The sequence below is a fragment of the Berghia stephanieae genome, chromosome 7 (assembly GCF_034508935.2).
Source record: "Berghia stephanieae isolate SIO BIC M18660-M18661 chromosome 7, UCSD_Bste_1.3, whole genome shotgun sequence".
NCBI classification, from domain to species: Eukaryota; Metazoa; Mollusca; class Gastropoda; order Nudibranchia; family Aeolidiidae; genus Berghia; species Berghia stephanieae.
Window position 1 is genome coordinate 36998360 of NC_088366.1, and position 19622 is coordinate 37017981.

A 19622-nucleotide genomic window follows, 5' to 3' on the forward strand; every position below is an offset into this window, starting at 1 on the left:
CCTTTTAAATCATCTCTCTGTTATGTATTATTATATTTGTTATTTTGAATGTATAATGTAAGCATTTGAGTGTATTCCTCTTTGTTAGATTTTGTGCTTGTGTCCGGATGAAACTTATAGGTGATCTCAAACTAAGTACATTGGTGGTATGCTCTTGGAATCTACATCTGATTCCTATTTGTTCCCAGTTCCCCTATGTCTTACTTTTTCTTGGGTGCTTTAATGGTAAATGTATTGCAAGTGCCGTAAAACCCTTAAAAACAAAAACAAACAAGTCGTGCTGGAATTCCATCTGGTCCAGTTGCTTTTTGGGTATTTAAGCCTTTGAGTAATTTTGTTATGCCCTTTACGTTCACATGGATGTCAGCCATTTTCTGATTCATAATGTCACATAGTTGTTTAAGATGATTAGATAGATCGTCATGTGAATCTCGCGGGATATTTGCCTTTTTAAAATAGTCTTGATGGTAAGTTCCGTACTTGTCTTTCAATTCAGCAATGGTGTTTTGTATGTGGTTACAGATGTTGTTATTTTCCTCGTTTGAACTGTCATTACTGTTCCGAGTCCTAATATTTGTATTACACAAGGCTAAGTTTTAAGAGGAACAAGTGAAATTGATAATAATTAATGCATTCATGCATTTATAAGATATATATATTTATTTTTTTTTGGTGACTTTGAGGTTCAGACTATCAGGATGGCTAGAATCTGCCAGGTCTTCTGCTATAGTAGTTTCAGGTCAATTGTTGATTTGCACTTCATAATCACAAAAACACATTTTGTACCTTGAACATGTCACGTCTCAACAATCATATCAAAATATCCTAGTTGTCCATCCATAAATCCCTGTATTCACACAGTAATCGGGATCACTCCATGATTCACTTTCATTGATATTTCAGAAATGTGTTTCTATTTTCCCTGAGCACATTAACCCTACCCTTAACCCTGAATTAATTTCCTTAAAGTAAGACTAGAAAAATAATTTCATCATTGAAAGAAAAGATGAAAAATAAGGATTACAGCTATACTTCATCATCATCATGATTATTCATTCCACATACTTATTTATTAATTTTTGAGTCTATAACCAATACTATAATGACTCATTCACCCCATATTCTTCAACAGATCCAAGCTGACACCAGTTTAGAGCTGGCTAAAGCTATCCGTGAATTAGAAGCCAGCACTGCTGCTTTGACGTCTGCTTACGACCACCAAGACAGCCACCAACCATCATCTAATGCCAGTGTCAACAATTCTACTGGCTCCATGCCAGTGATGACAGGGGCTGGTACCAGTAATGGGGGAGGGGGAGGAGACAGCGATAGTTACACAAGTAGTAAATCCTCCTTGCCCTGTTCTTCAGGTTATGGAACTATGACTTCCACGCCTGCTGGTTCCGAGGACACCATCGCATCAGGAGGTAGGAATAATTGACCCGCCATATTTATTGAATTTATGTTTCATGTAGTGTTTAACTCCCAGGGGTTTAATATTATTATTATTGTATAGTTTTTGTTCTGTGTAATGTTCTGATTTAGTAAAATACCTGTTTCACGTACCTATCTCTCTGGAAAAGTTTAACTGTTTACTTATCATACTATCCTATGTAAACATACAGCGATTGAATTATCCTGGATTTGCTATATAAAGTATTGGTAATAAACAAAATTGAATTAATTTTTAAAAATGATCGATATATACTTAAGTTAGGATATATTATTGTGTTGGTAGGTCTTGGTAAAAGTTGTTGAAATTTTTAAGATTAAACCCCCCCCCGCCCTCTCTCTCTCTTCCCAAATATCCTGCTGTACTTGCTCATGCCAGTTATGTTGCCTTTTAGCGACAGTTTACTGGTTTTACTGGTTTAAAATATGAAATGCAAGATAATGTAGCAGAATTCATGTTTTGTCTTCTTCTTTCTTGTCTGTTAGTAGCGATTTATCTGTCACACATCATGACATCATGACATTTTATTTTTTTCTACATTGATTTATCTCAATTAATTTATCTTGATAATTTATTTTTGGATAGAAAATAGTTTGTAGGGTCCCGGTATTTAACACATTGAATATGGATTGAGTCATAATATCGTGTCTCACAAGCTGCATCTATTATTGCTGTCTAATGGCTTGATTCACAACCTCTTATGGGCTCCATCTATTTTTGCCACACTATAATGGAGTGACCAAAATGTATTCTTAAAAGATTGTTTTAATTTTTTCCTTATCTTTTAAACAATCTTCCGAACTGTGAGAGGCTGGGGAAAATCAGCTCTTTTGATTATTAAAGAAAATATTAAATATTGTTAAAACATCAATTTCCAAAAGTTCATTTGCCCAAAAATTTGTGTCCTTTAAATTGACAATAAATTAATAGAATATACTGTTCCTAAACAAGTACCAGATCAAAGCTATATATTTATACAAATCAACACAATTTCAAACAAATATCAGTCAAACAAAAATTATTGTTAAGAATTCCTTTGTTTTTCTGGGTTGCAATGGATTAAAGGGACGAAAAAAATGTTACAATGTTTATTTGTGGCAAAACACTTTTTTCTTTTTGTTTTAGCCAGAAAACATTGACTTCGTATATTGATGGATTAAGATGAGCCCAAATTCATCAAAAAGTTGAGAGTCATTTGATGCAACCGTTTTCAAGCTAAAATGAATAATTAAAACACGTGTTTTGAAAGCATACTGTAGATTTGTCTTGGCATTTTTTTTGTTTTTGTGACACAGGGCCCCAGCATAGTGTGGTGGCTGGTTCAAAACCAGAGGAATCTCCCCCTCTACAAGAAGAGGTGGGGGAAGAGGTGGAGGAAGGGGAAGGTGAGGGTAATGTGGATTGAGAAGTCTGAAGCCGTTTGTTTGATTCCTCCCCTTGATTGAGAGATTTTTTTTTCTAGAATTTAGAGCATGTTAGTTCCTCTGACAAAGAGTTGTTCGTTGGGTATTGCACAATTGTTTTATTTGACTCTTTTCTTTGCTTATTGAAGTACATTTATGTTTATGTGTGTATGCAAGGGAGTGGATAAGATGAGAGAGAGAGAGAGAGAGAGAAAGAGAAAGAGAGAGAGAGAGAGAGAGAGAGAGAGAGAGTTATGAACAGGTTCAGTTGTTATCTGTATTGGATCGGAGTCGAATTTCGATGTGAAGGAATGGTCCGTCCCCCCCCCCCCCCCCCCCCCTCCAAAAGCTTATTTGCTTGCCTTAAGCGGCACAGTTTGTGTTGTCCTCGGCTGATTTTTCCCCAACCCACTATTGTTCTCATCTGTGCCCCCCCCCCCCCCCTACACACACATACACACACAAACACGTACTTGGAACGAAATACAAAGATTAAAAACAAAAGAACCTGTTATTAAGTTTAATTACGCTAAGTATCAATACATGATTTGTATAAAGGTAAAATTAATCACAGTAGCAAAACAAACAAAAAAGAAAACAATTATGCACGCCCACCCTGGTGTAGTCAACAGTCAAGACATTTCTGTCAAAGATATTCACTGATCACAATGGCATTGACTGACTGGTTGTTACTAGGGATAGAGTCAAAACCATTGATTTTAAAAAATCAAGGCAGTCCATGGAGAGTTGTCATTTAAACAAGCAATCACCTCATACTAGGTGGTTGTATAAGTAATTTCTACTGGATTCAGGGACCTCCAACGAGAGAGAGAGAGAGAGAGAGAGAGAGAGAGAGAGAGAGAGAGAGAGAGAGAGAGAGAGAGAGAGAGTGTGTGTGTGTGTGTGTGTTCCCTACATCAGGTTATTTACCTTATTTTAAGGGGAAAAGAAGTTTAAAGTTCCCTTCCGATCTTTGATTGAAATTTAAGGCATATCCTCAGGGCTCACTGGCCTTATGTGAAAACCTGTTTAATTCCTAGAAATATGATTTAGTAAAGGGAAAAAACGAGATGTTATTTTGAGTTGAATGAAATGGATATTGGAATGTTTTAAAAGATAAATTCCAATGTTTGTGCTTTGCATGTTCATAGAAACCCTTATGAATGTTGAAGCCTATCTCAGCTAATTTTCGTTTAATTTCTGTAACTATTTCTTGTTTTTAAATTGCTAAACTTGCATGCCATTATTCCTTTTATGTTGTTTTAATTGATGTTGCTTTGAATCAGATGTTGATACTAATTATCATTTGTGCCCACTTTAAAGCAGAAATATTTATTTATTTATTCATTCATTCATTCATTCATTCATTCATTCATTCATGCATGCATGCATGCATGCATGCATGCATGCATTCATTCGTTCATCATTCATTCATTTATTTATTTATTTACTTATTTTATATTATTTTATTTTATTTTATTTTATCTTATTTTATTTTATTTTATTTTATTTTATTTTATTTATTTTATTTGTTTATTTATTTATTTATTTATTTATTCATTCATTCATTTATTGATATGTTTATTATTTATGATTGAAATGCCCATTTGATAAACTTGTCAATCTTATTAGTGAAAAGTTAATTTGCTTTATATGATTATTAAGATGCTCATGTTTCTGAAAAGCTGTAAGTAGAATATTGCTAGCTTGTAAAACTAGAAAAAAAGGATGGTAGATTTTAAGTAATCTTTTTAGTGCATTAGAGGAGGGCATGTCCCTTTTAAAAAAATGTACAGAACTGTACAGAGCACCCAGCATTGGAAATTCTAAAGAGCCTAAGAGTCTCTTATGGTTTAAACCTACAAGTTTTCAGGTTTAAAGATAAAGATCATTTTATTCCTCATGAATTATCAATACTATTTACATTCCACTATAATAAACTTGATCATGTTTAGAGTTTCGAGAATGTTTTTCTCAAGGGAATGCCTTGATTTTGCAGGTTTTTCAAAAGGGTGTTTTCAGCATTATTATCTTCATTGTCTGATGAATGTCACCTTTCGTATGTTCTCACCATTAACATTGTAATGTCACACCCCTCACTTGCTTGCATGCCCTTTATCTGCTCTGAGATGTTGTGGGTTTTTGTTTGCTAGTGGTTACTATCGATGTTGTCTTGCAGATTGCACACTGCTTGCCCAGTCTGACCCATTTGACAGTGACAAACCTTGCACACTGCCTCGCAGTAGTGGTGAACAAGGCAAATTGAAGGGAAAGGGGCCAACGTATACCCAATCAGGTTATAAACCCCCTATCAACCCTAAACGTCCCTCCTCGACCACAGGTAGGTATTTTTGTTTTGTTTGCGTGCACGTGCACACACACACACACACACACACACACACACACACACAGGCAAATGCTCTTACTTTGTGCCACACCATGCTTCATCCTGGCAAATTTAAACAAGGAAACTAATTTGATTGATTTTTATTTTTTTTTTTTATTTATTTATTTATTTATTTATTTATTTATTTATCTCACTGTCAATTGCCAAAATGATGTTTTTTTCATTAAAAAAAAAAGATTTTCCTATCAAGCATTAGCAATAAATGCAACAAAAATAATGAAAAATGATATTGTAAACAACAATGAATTTTCGGTTTAATGCAGATTTACACATGAAAGCTTAATTAGACTAAAAAAGGATTGGATCAAATAACAGAAGACATTGTAAAAAACACTTATAGCATGTCAACGATTGTACATTGAAATAAGAATGGACATTGGGTGGGGTTCCTGACCTCCCATAGCGGGCAGGGGGAGTACTTACTGTGTCTTCTATCCCCTTAAATCTTATCCAACAAGCTTTCTGTCTTTGTCTTGGAATGAGATTACTTGTGTTTTTTCCTGGCCCCTCGTCGGAGTCCCGGCTGAGAGGGAAACAGTCAAATGCATAGTTTTTGTTTTGGGAGATGATATTTTTTTTCCTTGTAAATCATCTCTCTGTTATGTATTATTATATTTGTTATTTTCAATGTATAATGTAAGCATTTGAGTGTATTCCTCTTTGTTGCATTTTGTGCTTGTGTCCGGATGAGACTAATAGGTGATCTCAAACTAAGTACATTGGTGATATGCTCTTGGAATCTACATCTGATCCCTATTTGTTCCCATTCCCCCTTTGTCTTACTTTCTTTTGGGTGCTTTAATTGTAATTCTGGAACTTTTTACTATCCCACTTTCTTCCTTTTTACTGGCGCTGATATAACCTAAATGTGTTGCAAGCGCCGTAAAACCCTTAAAAACAAAAACAAACATAAGAATGGACAAAAGGTTTCTTTGATTAATTCATTGATTGAATTAAATGTTTTAAAAGGATTGAATGATAATGGCCATTACTTGACAAAGGTTTGAATGAGGTTGGGATAGATATTAAAAGAGTATTAGTGCAAACTTGCTATTAACAGGTGCCTTGTACTACACAAAGTGGATGTTTTGTCAGGTATGATGTAATCGTGAATATACTGGGTCTTTAAATTAAATTTTTAAATTTCCATTCTTTAAACTAAGAATTTTAAGAAGGCTTTCCGAAAGCTCCTCGGTCTAGCATCTCTTTTCAATTAATATTTTCACAGTGGATCTTTTGTCAGGTGTTTATTTATTCAATTTGTTAATATACAGTAGCATTTTAAAACTCTAGAACAAACCTTGATAGATTAGTGAAAGTTTAACATATCCTAATATGACCATTGTTTTGGTTATCTGCGGCCTTTTTGTTTTTTGAAATATTGAAAAGTAGTGCAAAACAGTCCTAGGTTGTATTTTTTATTATATTTTTTTTTTTGCTATTAGGGTTAGTTCTAGGTCATAGTAAAGATGCAAGGGTGTTTGTTTTTCCTATTAGGGTTAGTTAAAAGTACTAGGTTATACTTTTTCTTAGGGTTAGTTGAGGGAATATTTGGGTTTTTTCCCTTAGCACGAGGAACTTTCAGAATGCTCCCAAATATTAATGAGAGAGAGAGAGAGAGAGAGAGAGAGAGAGAGAGAGAGAGAGAGAGAGAGAGAGAGAGAGAGAGAGAGAGAGAGAGAGAGAGAGAGAGTGTGTGTGTGTGTGTGTGTGTTTTATGTTTCAGAATTTAGACATCGGAGAAAGAACATAAAGATCCAATATTTATCTGTTTTTATTACTTCTTATTCACTATTACTATTACTTCTATGTAGTCTGGGAGTAATATGCTCAATATTTCCGACAATAAAGGATTATTTTTCCCTTGAATTGAATTCAACGTAATAGAGTACTTTTGTTTTATTATATAAAGAAGAGATGTTTACTGGCGACTTTTTAATTCACCCACTTTGTAAACTGTGTTTTGAGACAAACAATTGATCTGTCTCAATGAGCTCATACCGTGTACCACCAAGAATAACTTGTGAATCATCAACCATGGAGTCAACTGTATTAAGACCAACCTTGAATGTTATGTGCATGGCATCCTCTGTGACTGAATTTGGCTTGCATTATGAAATGCTGATTATCTCAGCAGCTCCCATGTTTTTCCCCATTGATTGCTCGGTCTTTTAAGCATTATATTATCGAATTATTTTTTTTAAAAGGTTATGTTTTTGGTATTTTGATTAACGCTAGATTTCCTTTTGTGACTAATCTTTTAAATCATTATTTCTAATTAATGTTTCTAATATTCAACATGTGAAAAAGATGTATGTTTAAGACATAAATGATAAATGGTTAATTCTAATTTCCATCACTCTTTTTTGTTTTCAAAGTTATTATATCCACTTCAAAGACTATGATTTTCCTTGTCTTGCCTTTCCAAGATTGAAGTACTAAGTCATTGAGACTACAATCCATTTGGTATTGCTGCTTGATAGATACGTAGAAATACCACATAATGAAACTATTGAATAATAAAATGAAGTGGATTTTGTATGAAAATCCATCATGGCCCACCAAGTGCTGTCAAGTAGAAACCCTTATTATATCAGACCGGTAATGACAATGACTTACTCTTGTCTCAATAATCTTGATTCTCTTCCTCTCAGTTTAATTGTGCATGCATGCATGCGCGTGTGTGTGTATGCGTATGTGTGTGTGTTGTTTGAATGTATAGGTTTATGTGTGTGTGTGTGTGTGTGTTGTTTGTACGTGTGTGTGTGTGTGTGTGCGGTTAATCCCCCAAAATAAATCAAGTGTTTTAAAATAGGAATTAAGAAATTGGGTGAGTGTATCAATGAAAGTATAAGAAGAAAAAATAAAACAAAACAGAAACACTTTAGTGGTGTAGGAGGAACGACAATAAAAAAATTGTTCATGTGATGTTGATTCAACAAGGTGGACTGACAATGTCATTGACCGATGACTAAAGTCCATCCAAGCAAAAATAACTTTCATGAATAGGAGATGATGATGATTTTAACTTGACACTGATAAAGGTATCATCCTTTAGTATTTTGTAGTCTTTTACTTCAAAACGCTATCATTGAAAGATAAAAGAAAGTAGTCTCATCACTTTTTTTCATGTTATTTATCGTCTCCTGTTAACATTTCCTTGTCTTGATTACCTATGGATTTTTGATTTGAAAAAAAAAATTCTTCCAATCAAAACAAAACGTTTACAATAATTCTTGTTACCTGAGAGTATTTCCTTTTTTCTTGTTTTAAACAAAATTTGTTAGGCCGTAAAGCACATTTTCTGCTAGAAAATATATATTTTTCACAACTAAGCAAAATTAAGGATATTTTTATTATTATTATTATTATCATCTTTATTTTTTTTCTATTTTGTCAGGAATTCCTTCATCGTCCAGCCTGAGCAGACGCAGTAGTTCATCGTCAACTTCCAAACCGCCACCTCCAATAAGACGTACTGCCTCTGTCAAATCAGCATCCCTTCCCCAGAACCAAGTGAGACAGTCCCCTCAGAGACAGATGTCCGAGGGAGCCCAACATGGAATTAGGTCGGAGGATGGAGCATATGCCGAATTACAACTCATTCAGCAGAAAATACAGCAGCAACAACAACAACAACATATGGCTCCACACTCTGCAGGGTATGTAGCAAAAAGATAGAATATATCAGGGTTGTATGGGTCTTGAATTGCTTAGAAAAAAAAGAATATTGTATTGTAAAACAAAGATGCCAAAACTCTGGTTTCAGGTAAAAAATAATGAGAAAAAATTCAGGGTCACAGGCACCTTCAGTCAAATTGTTGTGAGGTCTTATGGTTCCCAGGAAAATTCATCACAACTACGTCTTCATTGTCACCCACTTCCACCACAACCAGAATCATCATCATCATCATCACTTCTACCACAAGCACATTGTCATCACTGCCTCCACAGCTGCAACTACAACCATCATCATTGTTACCACCACCATCAGCATCATCACTAACATCACCACTACAACCGCTACCACCACATCACCACTACCAGCATCACTAAAATCACCACTATCTCCACCACACCATCATGATCACTTACAGCTTTACTACAACCACCCCACCACCACTGCTACAATATAGCGGGATGAGCTGCGCTTAACAAATGTGCACTATTAACCACCACCATCATCATCACTATTTCCACTATTACAACTACCCACATCACCGTCATTACCACCACTACAACATTTAACAGCCCACCATCATTACTACTATCACTAATACAATAACCTTCACCACATCATCACCGATACCACAATTACTACATAAACTCATAAACCATAGTTACATCAGCTTACCATCACTACGACTATGAACAGCACCATTCACATAACATCATCATCACACCACCACAACTACAATCACTCAACATTATCATCACCTCCACCACAACTGCAACAGTCATCACATCATCATCATGATGATTACTAGCAGATTAGATTATTTTAATGCCCTTCTCATCGACCTCAAGAAATTCAAAATAAAGCGGCTAGACTTATAAAATTAACGAATAAAAAGAGATCATATAACACCAGTTCTCCAGGAATTGCACTGGCTTTCTGTGAAGTTTAGGATAGAATTTAAGTTATTGTGCTCTCCCCAACCCCTCTTGAAAATAAAAAAAGTATGGACTATCCCACTATTTTCTTGTAGTCGCATTGTATGAAAGATTGATACTTTGAAAGCTTTTAAATATGGAGTGGTTTATGAATTTTCTGAAATTTTTCTGAAGACCACATTTTAAAGAATTATTATTTTAATGTTGAAGATTGACATTTATTTTTTCAATCATGGGTAATTTAAAACATATTCAACAATTTTTCTCTCTCTCTGGAATATGAAATGCAGGTATGATGGCTCTGAGGACATGCAAAGACAACATCAAGCAGTGCAAGATTCTGGGCAGTCTCAGACTACAACTGCTCTTCAAAATCTCAATGCGAAGTTTGCCTCTCTCAACAACCAGTATCGAGATGGTAGTGGAAACAGTGGCAATGTGGCTTTAGAGTACCAGCAGCAGCAACAACAATCATCAGGCAATGGAGTGGGTTCTGGTCCGCCTCAAGTACAAACTAAACCTACAAACGGTCCCCCAATGGTGAAACAGAAGCCTAAAATGGTTGCTGTCCCTCCTCCCCCTTCTGTAACAATGGGTGATCCTCACCATCATCACCATTACCTCCAACAACAACAACAACAACAACATCCTCATGCCATCTACAATAATAATGGCAACAACTACCACCAGGGTAATCAAGGTGCAGTACTACAACTACAACAACAACAACAACAGCAACATCAGCAGCATCCTTACCACTCACAACAACAACATCAACAACAACGACAACTCCAACATCAACCCCAGCATCTCCATCACCAACAGCCACACCAACATCATCCCTACCACCATCGCCAACAGTCTCATTTACAGCACCAACAACAACATTCTCATCAGTCTACCCATCACCCAGGCGAGGAAGATTTCCCCCTACCCCCGACTGTAGAGGAACTTCAAGAGATGGAGAGAATATACAGTTGCTCTCACCCAGGTCCACCACCACCACCATCCCAGTCCACTGTGGGTAGAATAGGAGGTCCTCCTTCAACCAAACCCCCCCAAGCCCTCCCTACCCACCAGGCCCCAACAAGACAGATGTCCCAACCCTCCCAACCCACTCAGGCAATGCCACCACCTGACAGTCAGCATTCCTTAATGCAGGAGCTCAAACGACGCGTCTCTGTTGACACCAATGCTTCATCTGATGCATAAAGTCATTAAAAAATGCATTACAGACGACAGTCAAACTGGTCAATGTCATTACTTGCTCATTGCATTGAAATATAGAAAAACAAACTGTTACTTGACATCATCCCCTCCAATGATCATTATTGTCATCATCAATCTTGACATGATGCACACATTATTATTGTTGTTAGTTCCCCTTGAAATTGCAATATATGGATGTACCCAGTTGTCTGATCCATGTGGTGAAGAGACCAAAAACAATTTATAGAAAACTCAATCAAAACGGTACTTGAACACTCATGGTGATCTTCCTAAGCAGGCGTGAACTAGGTGGGGGTCAAAATTTATACTAAATAAGATAGCATTTGTACAGCAATGTCAATCCTTATATGAATACTTTGTTTGATTTCTATGCTGCAAAAATTATAAGGGGCTGCACTAATGCTTGTTTTTTTTCTACTCTATGCTTGAATGAATATAAAATATATCAACTTGTAGACTATCCAGATACTTACTATTGCGTGTAAAGTGGACATTGTCCAGACAAAGAATAAATCCATTTATGTGTGCCCCTGACAGAATCCTCAACATGATTGATTCCATTATTTTATCCAGTACAGTGTTAATGTTATCCAGTTACAGGTATAAGCAGAGGCATCAGGAGATGAGAAAAGACTACATCTGTCATCTTCTTGTACAAAGGCAGTCATCAAAATATTTCATCCTACACCCAACATTTTATTCTTTATTCTCGTTTGCAAGTTTTTATTATGCCCAAGCAGAATAACATTATATAGAAAGTGTAGAGAGAATGTGTGAGAGATAGACTTCAATAATACATGATTTCGGGCTATATGATAGTCACATTTCACATTTCACCTCCATGAAAGTCATTATGACTGGATCCTCATATTATTATTGTAAACCTGATTTAGATTTTGGTAAGTGTCTGTACCTGCCATATCCATTAGCATTGAAGTGGGGAATGGCAATTGGAATTCACCCTCATCCCAATTGAGTTTGATTCCCTTTTGGACCAGATTTTTTGTTTGTTTGTTTTAAATATATTTTTTTTTAGCTTCAAGTCTACCCATCCCAGCTGTTAAATGGGTAGCTTGTCATCTATTTTTGTTTTTTTGTTTTTGTTAAAGATCTGATGAAAGTAGTGGCAATTTGAAAGGGGGCTGATCACTCTATCACATTATGACATGCCATTGACTCAAAGAGTTATCAATCCCATTGATTTATTTTAGATCTTCACTTTTTAAAAATATTTCGCGATACTAAACTTAAAAAAAAAAATACACAGAAGTGGTGTGAATGCTTGCTTATACATCAAATTCAAATTTTGATCCCAGTAAAATCCAAACACAAGATTCATACGGAAATAGACAATAGAAAAATAAGACTGCAAGGAAGTTGAAAAAAAAACTATATAAATAAAAAGTTCCATTCTGTATAAAATTACTTGGCCTAAAATTCACCCACAAATTCCACAAATGTGGGACAAGATCTCTTGATTGTAATTCATGGAATGATATTATTGTATTGGTGTTAAATAACTGATGTTGGTCTATTAGTCATAATGGTAACATTATCATAGATTTATGGCATACTTCATTTTTAACTTCCAATTAATTGTATTGCATTGTTTTTTGGGGGTTTTTTTTCTTTTAATTTTTAGTTATTTATTTTTTGCTCTGTCTTATATCTATAATTAAGAATGAGAAAAAAAAAAAACACGTGTAAAAAAGGAGAAGCGTGGAAAGAAAACAAATATTTATGACTGATGGATATGCATAGGTTTTGCTTGCCAGAATGTAATGTTTGATTTATGCTACATGCCCTTTATTATATTGCTTTTAAATCATTACATGTGGTTCTATTTTATTTAAACATGTTAATAGTTGTAACTTGTTTGTTTTAGTAATGCTTTGTCTTTTAAATATTTGCATTGCTCTGAAAAGTTGACCTTAAAACAACTTGTTTTAAGCCTAGATATTACCTTTAAGATGAATTATCATTGGGAAGGAAATGCGCTTGAAAGCAAAGAATTGCTCAACGTGAGTGCTTTTCTCTGCTGTTCTATGACAAAACACTTTTCTCTAATTTTAGCTGGAAAACTTTTGCTTCAATGATATCAATATGAGAAGAAAAGCCCCAGTTTGTCAAACAGTTTCAAACTGCAACTTCTCAAACTTCTTTGAGTTTCAACTTTTGAGATTTTTTGCCAACCTAATCTATTGATTTATTTAGTGAACACTTTCAAGCTAAACCAAAAAGAATGTGCTTTGTCATTTTACAGCGGTATTGGTTATTTGATGTTGTTTCCAAAGACTATAAGCAATCAAACCGTGTTCATTTCTTACATAAATTTGTTTTAAATATGGTTCCATTCTTTCAAAAAAAAATTTCATCACTTTTTGTCATGCCTTTCACCAAAAGAATGCTTGGTTTTATTGCAATGAAATTTTGTTATAAATTATATAGCCAATATCACAAGTTAAATCAACCATTTGTTCTATTAATTTTCATTCTTCTCTTTTATGGATATATAAGTATAAATATATTTTTTTTTGGGGGGGGGGGGGGGATCATTTTTTTAAAAAATGTATAAAGAGCTTTAAATAAAGAAAGGAAGATTTCTATGGTGCTTGAAGCACATATCATCTCTGAAATCAATGTCTTTTGACTATCCCATTCTTTTCTATTCTTAGCACTGGTGTGACATTGAATCGCCTCATCAGATAAATAAGTTTGTTTTTATTTTACATTTGGATAACTTTGTAATATAGGTGAATTTTTCTCCCTTCAGATAAATGTTTTTGTTTGTGAAAGTGCCAAATTTTGAAACCTTTTCCTTTTCTTTTCTTTTTGTCTTCTTGAATTCACCAACTTCGTAGATAACTTTATTCGTATTATTAATAATCATGCTGTGGTTAAATGATTAAACACCTTTTTCTTTTTTAGTTTTGGCCCAAATACTTTTCCTTCATTTTGAATAAATGACCATCAACTCGACCTAAAGTCTTCAACTGACTGGAGACTTCTTTAGAAGACTTTTTGACAAGTTATTTTTGGCTCGTCTCATTTTGTCCACAATGAATCAAAAGTTTTCCAGTTCCATTTTGAAAAAAAAATAAATAAAAAAAAGAAAAGAGGGAAGAAGTGGAAGAAGAAAAAAGAAGAGGAAGAGGAGGGTGTTTTGACATTTTACAACAGCATCTTATCTACACATTAACCTGAAATAAGCAATTCCTGGGTGGGATCTTTTGACCTCCCATGGTAGGAGTACTTGGCTGAGGGAGTAACAGTCAAATGTCAAGTATTAGTTTTGGGAGATGACATTTTTTCATTGTAAATCATCTCTCTTCTCTGCGCTTTTATAGGTTTGGTTTTTGATATATTTTGTAAATTTTTGAGTGTATTCCTCTTGGTGAGATCCTTTGCTTGTGTCTGGATAATATTTTTAGATGATCTTAGACAAAGCACACTGATGAAATGCTCTTCTATTTTTTTTGGAACCATCCATGCTCTCAATTGTAAATCCAGAACTCTTTGATTATTCTATTTTCTTCCTTTTTGTTTTGCAAGCACTGTAAAACCCTTAAACAAACAAAGCAACCCCCTTCCCCCACCAGAAAGCATCAAAATATTATAATCTGATAGTTCTTTTCTCGTGGGGTTGTGGAAAGGTATATGAGACATTGTTCCTTGGATCCCACCATGGCAATTATATTGAAATAATCATATTGAGAGAAATAAATACATTTTGCAACTAGTTGGGACTTGCATCACGTGATTGAAAGCACTGTAGTTCATTAGAGCAGTAGGAATAATAGAAACTTGTATTGGTGATTGTGCCAGGAAACAGTGGATCAATTTTGATCATGGAAATTCTGTCCTGTTTTGATTCTTCTTAAGTTTTGATATTTTAAACTTTCATCTTTCCTTCTCTCTTTTTGATAGAATAATTCAGAAATAGAGAAGAAGATGTTTTGTAAGAACATCACTATATAAAAGAGATGGTTGTTTTCACGTTGGTGTTTACAATCCCAACTCTACGTTTTAACACAGGTGTCTATAGTCCCCACTCTACCTTAAGTTTTAGAATTCTTGACCATATGTGTGATAAATTAAAAAGAAATCTTGAAGCTGTCTGAGGTTAGGTTAAGTCCAGAATAAATCATTTTGTGAAGACTCTTATTAATATCCAGACCTGCCGTTCATACCGATTTGCAAGACCTTTTTTTCGTATTTACCGATTTCCCGATTTACTTGCCGATCGTACCGATTTCCCAATCTGCATGCCGATCGTACCGATTTCACCAAGTGACCAAGGGCCTGCAGCCCTCCACCCCTCTCTTTTACGTTTACTTTGTGCTTTACGTTGCACGTTAAAATTTTCAAGTCTCGTGAACTTTGACCCGTCCCGCGATACCTCGATAGATCACATGACGTAGCGAGCCTCTTTGTGATGCCCTCACACAGATAGAAAACACACACGGCGCGTTATTTAGTTTTCATTTCCTTTGTGAAGCGACAGCGAGCTGTACTGGTAAACCACCGCGGTCCCTGGCTTCTGACTCGTTACCAAGTGCCACCATCTTTAAATAAGTTAGTAGTCCGATTGCCAGATTGGCGTTGTGCGTGCCATTTTGGGTGTTGGGGAAAAATAGGGAAGGGGGGGGGGGGGGGGGGGGGGGGGGGGGGGGGGGGGGGGGGGGTTGTGACGCTTTGGTTAGTTTGAGTGACCAAGTGTCAAATTGTCAGAATTAGGTGAGTAGCCCAACCATTGGATAATTTTACGTCTCATACTGATTTTTTTTCCCAGATACTGATTTTTTTACAATGTCATACTGATTTCCTTTTTCGTGAAGTGGCAGGTCTGAATATCATGGATACTTTAGTCCCATTTGGTGTGAAGTGAGTTGTATCAACTGACTTTGTTATCTTGTCTGTGTGGTTGTTGTATGACAACATAATGTATTTGGAGAGAGTGAAATATTTCTGGGTGGGGTTCCTGACCTCACATAGTGGGCAGGGGGGTACATACTGTGTCTTCTATCCCCTTATATCTGTTTTCCAACATGCTTTCCGTCTTTGTCTTGGAATGAGATTACTTGGTTTTGTCCTGGTCTTGGCCAGATGCCCTGGCTGAGAGGGAAACAGTTGAATGTATAGTTAGTTTTGGGAGAAGATATTTTTTTCATTGTAAATTATCACTCTGTTATGCACTGTATTATGCTTTCTTTATATTATATATGATTTGTAAAACATTTGAGTGTGTTCCTCTTAGCGGGGACCTGTGCTTGTGTCTGGATGAGACTTTTAGTGATCTCAAACTAAGTACTTTGATAGAGTGCTTTTGGAATCTACACCTGTTTCTTATTTGAACCAATTCCCCTTTGTCTTCCCTTTTCTTGGATGCTTTATTGTAATTCTAGAACTTTTTACTATCCCATTTTCTTCCTTTTTACTGGCGCTGATATGACCTTAATGTGTTGCAAGCGCCGTAAATTAAAAATAAAACAATCAAACAAACAGTGAAATATTTGGGAGTGGGAACAGACCCTGGTGCCAGACAATAATCTGAAAAGGTGTGAATGATACAGTGCTAGACAAAACAGAAAAAAACAAACAAACTCACAAAATAAATCAGCCTTCTTCGTGTAGTTGGGATTAAAGGATGAATCTCCTGTTTTCATATTAGACCTTTTACCGTTAATCAGAAAGTCTGATTTTTTTTCTTTTCATTTTCTTACTGTTTTGTTTTGCTCAGTATCAACTTCCCCTTTCGAGATAGTCGTTTACTGAATGATAAATTTGAGGGATGGGCAAACGTGACAACTGGAATGATTGACAGAATAATTTAATTTATTTTAATTGTCAGTTATAGCAATTCTAGGAATAGGCAATGAACAAGATTGCCAATTTTCTGTATATTTACGGAATTCAGTATATTACAAACCTTCAGTATATTTTCCAGTCACCTGCTAAACGGAAAAAATTATGTACAAAAAGTCTTTTTACTGGAGTTCAGCACTCAGAAAGGAATCTGTCAATATGTTTGCATAAAAGTTCAGTAAATTTTTGTCTCTGGACAACCCTGAATGAAATAAACCACATTCCTTTCTGGTGAGTGGTTACAGTTAGAATAAGGATGTTGTTATAGATATACTTATTTTGATTGTTTGCCGTTTCTTTATTTACTGGTGTATGTTTGTTTGTGTATGTGGGTGAGTGTGCTTGTGCATATGCGTATATGTATTTCTCTGTGTTTGAGGGTGTTTGTGGGTATGAGTGGAATATGTGTAAAAATCCCAAGTGCAATAAAGGTGTCTAAAGTTGGCGTGCATTGATGTTTGTATTTGTTTTTTTAATTGTGTGATATGTCTGTGTCGATCTAATGGAGGGCTGTAATGTTGTGTATATACTACGCAATGTCTTTGGAGAATGGTATCAACAAAGGAAGATATTGATGTGTATTTTCATAAAAACTCCAAGTAAAATCTTATTTTATCAAACAGCTATGAGATAATCACTTTATGGATATGGGAACTGAAGGATTTTAAGTAATAGACAATTTGTACATATCTTCTTGTCTGTATGTTTTGTACAATTGACAAAAACAAACAAACCTGAGAGAGAGAGAGAGAGAGAGAGAGAGAGAGAGAGAGAGAGAGAGAGAGAGAGAGAGAGAGAGAGAGAGAGAGAGAGAGGTAGGGAGGGAGAGAGATGAGAGAAAGAGAGATGTAAGGTTATCTGTGTGCTCAAGCAGGATCTTTGATTGCTGCTTATTTTTTCACACTCAACAATCACTTACTTGTCATGTGCAAACTTGTTTGAACCCTGGTGATATTAGATAAAAAAACAATTATTGTCATTTATACATCTATAGAAATAGAAAGCTCATTCATTTTTGATAATTATCTGGGTGAGGGGTCTTTGACCTCCCATGGTGTCTTCTATCCCTTATATCCGTTTTCCGAGTTGCTTTCTAGGGAGGTCCACACTGTGTCTTCTATCCCCTTATATCTGTTTTCCAACTTGCTTTCTGTCTTTGTCTTGAAATGAGGTTACTTGATTTTGTCCTGGCCCTGGTTGGAGTCTTGGCTGGGAGGGAAACAGTCAAATGCATAGTTATTGTTTTGGGAGATGATATTTTTTCCTTGTAAATCATCTCTCTATTATGTATTCATTATATTTGTTATTTTTAGTGTATAATGTAAGCATTTGAGTGTATTCCTCTCTGTTGGATTTTGTGCTTGTGTCTGGATGAGACTTATAGGTGATCTCAAACTAAGTACATTGGTCGTATGCTCTTGGAATCTACATCTGATCCCTATTTGTTCCCAGTTCCTCTTTGTCTTACCTTTTCTTGGGTGCTTTAATTGTAATTCTAGAACTTTTTACTATCCATTTTCTTCCTTTTTACTGGCGCTGATATGACCTAAATGTGTTGCAAGTGCCGTAAAACCCTTTAAAACAAAAACAAAACAAAACTTTCTGTCTTTGTCTTGGAATGGGATTACTTGGTTTTGTCCTAGCCCTGGGCCAGAGTCCTTGGCCGGGAGGGAAACAGTCAAATGTATGGTTATAGTTTTGAGATGATTTTTTTTTCCTTGTAAATCATCTCTCTCTTACGTACTGTTGCATTTATTCTGTTTTAAATATATAGTGGTTTGTAAACAGTTGAGTTTGAGTGTATTTCTGTTAGTGGGGATCTGTGCTTGTGTCTGGATGAGACGTTTAGGTAATCTCAGACTAAGTACACTGATAGTGTGCTCTTGGAATCTACATCTGTTTCTCATTTGAATATGTGATCTAAATGTGTTCAAAGCGAAAAAAAAAAAAAAAAACCCATTAAAAACAAAAACAACACGCTTTCAGCAATTTTGCTCAGTCTTTAGAGTTGTCTCCGAGGAAGCCTAAGAAGTGTGGATGGTGATGGCCTGTTGAAGTATGGATGGTGATGGCCTATTGACTTATGGGAAGTGATGGCCTATTGAAGTATGGAAGGTGATGGCCTATTGAAGTATGGAAGGTGATGGCCTATTGAAGTATGGAAGGTGATGGCCTATTGCAGTATGGAAGGTGATGGCCTATTGAAGTATGGATGGTGATGGCCTATTGAAGTATGGATGGTGATGGCCTATTGAAGTATGGATGGTGATGGCCTATTGAAATATGGAAGGTGGACAGGTTTTATTACTGGATGGCCACATCTATACATCAAAGCCAAAATAATAAATGATTCTGTCTGTTTAGTATAACTTATTCTTTGTATCATCATCATCATCATCGTCGTCGTCGTCATCGTCATCTTCATCATCATTATCAAATGTAAATCAAATATACTGTCAATAATGGAAATGAGAATGAGATTTATCAATCCTTCCTTCTATCCAATGTAAACTTGTCAATGTGATTGAGATATTTGATATGTTCATCAAGTAGTGTGTAATATTATGATGCGGGATTTATGTATTTTGTGCATGCGTGAAATCGTTTGTGTGTGTATTCGTTTGCCAGTGTGTTTATCCCTCAAATGAAA

General features: G+C 35.5%; 1 protein-coding gene across 19 annotated transcripts in view; it reads left to right on the forward strand.

Annotated features, from left to right (window-relative positions):
* Positions 1–14846, forward strand: part of LOC144977178 (uncharacterized) — a 124506-nt gene extending 109660 nt beyond the window's left edge. For 6 of the 19 annotated variants that reach the window (XM_078922076.1, XM_078922086.1, XM_078922070.1 and 3 more), the window contains 4 exons: positions 1133–1427; positions 2749–2838; positions 8664–8925; positions 10168–12468. In XM_078922076.1, coding sequence (XP_078778202.1) covers positions 1133–1427; positions 2749–2838; positions 8664–8925; positions 10168–11089 — 1569 coding nt within the window. In that variant the 3' untranslated portion in view covers positions 11090–12468. Of the gene's footprint in view, positions 1–1132; positions 1428–2748; positions 2839–5035; positions 5198–8663; positions 8926–10167 lie in introns of all 19 variants that reach the window. The other 13 variants (XM_078922073.1, XM_078922082.1, XM_078922068.1 and 10 more) reach the window with 4 other exon arrangements.
* The last annotated feature ends 4776 nt before the right edge of the window (positions 14847–19622 follow it).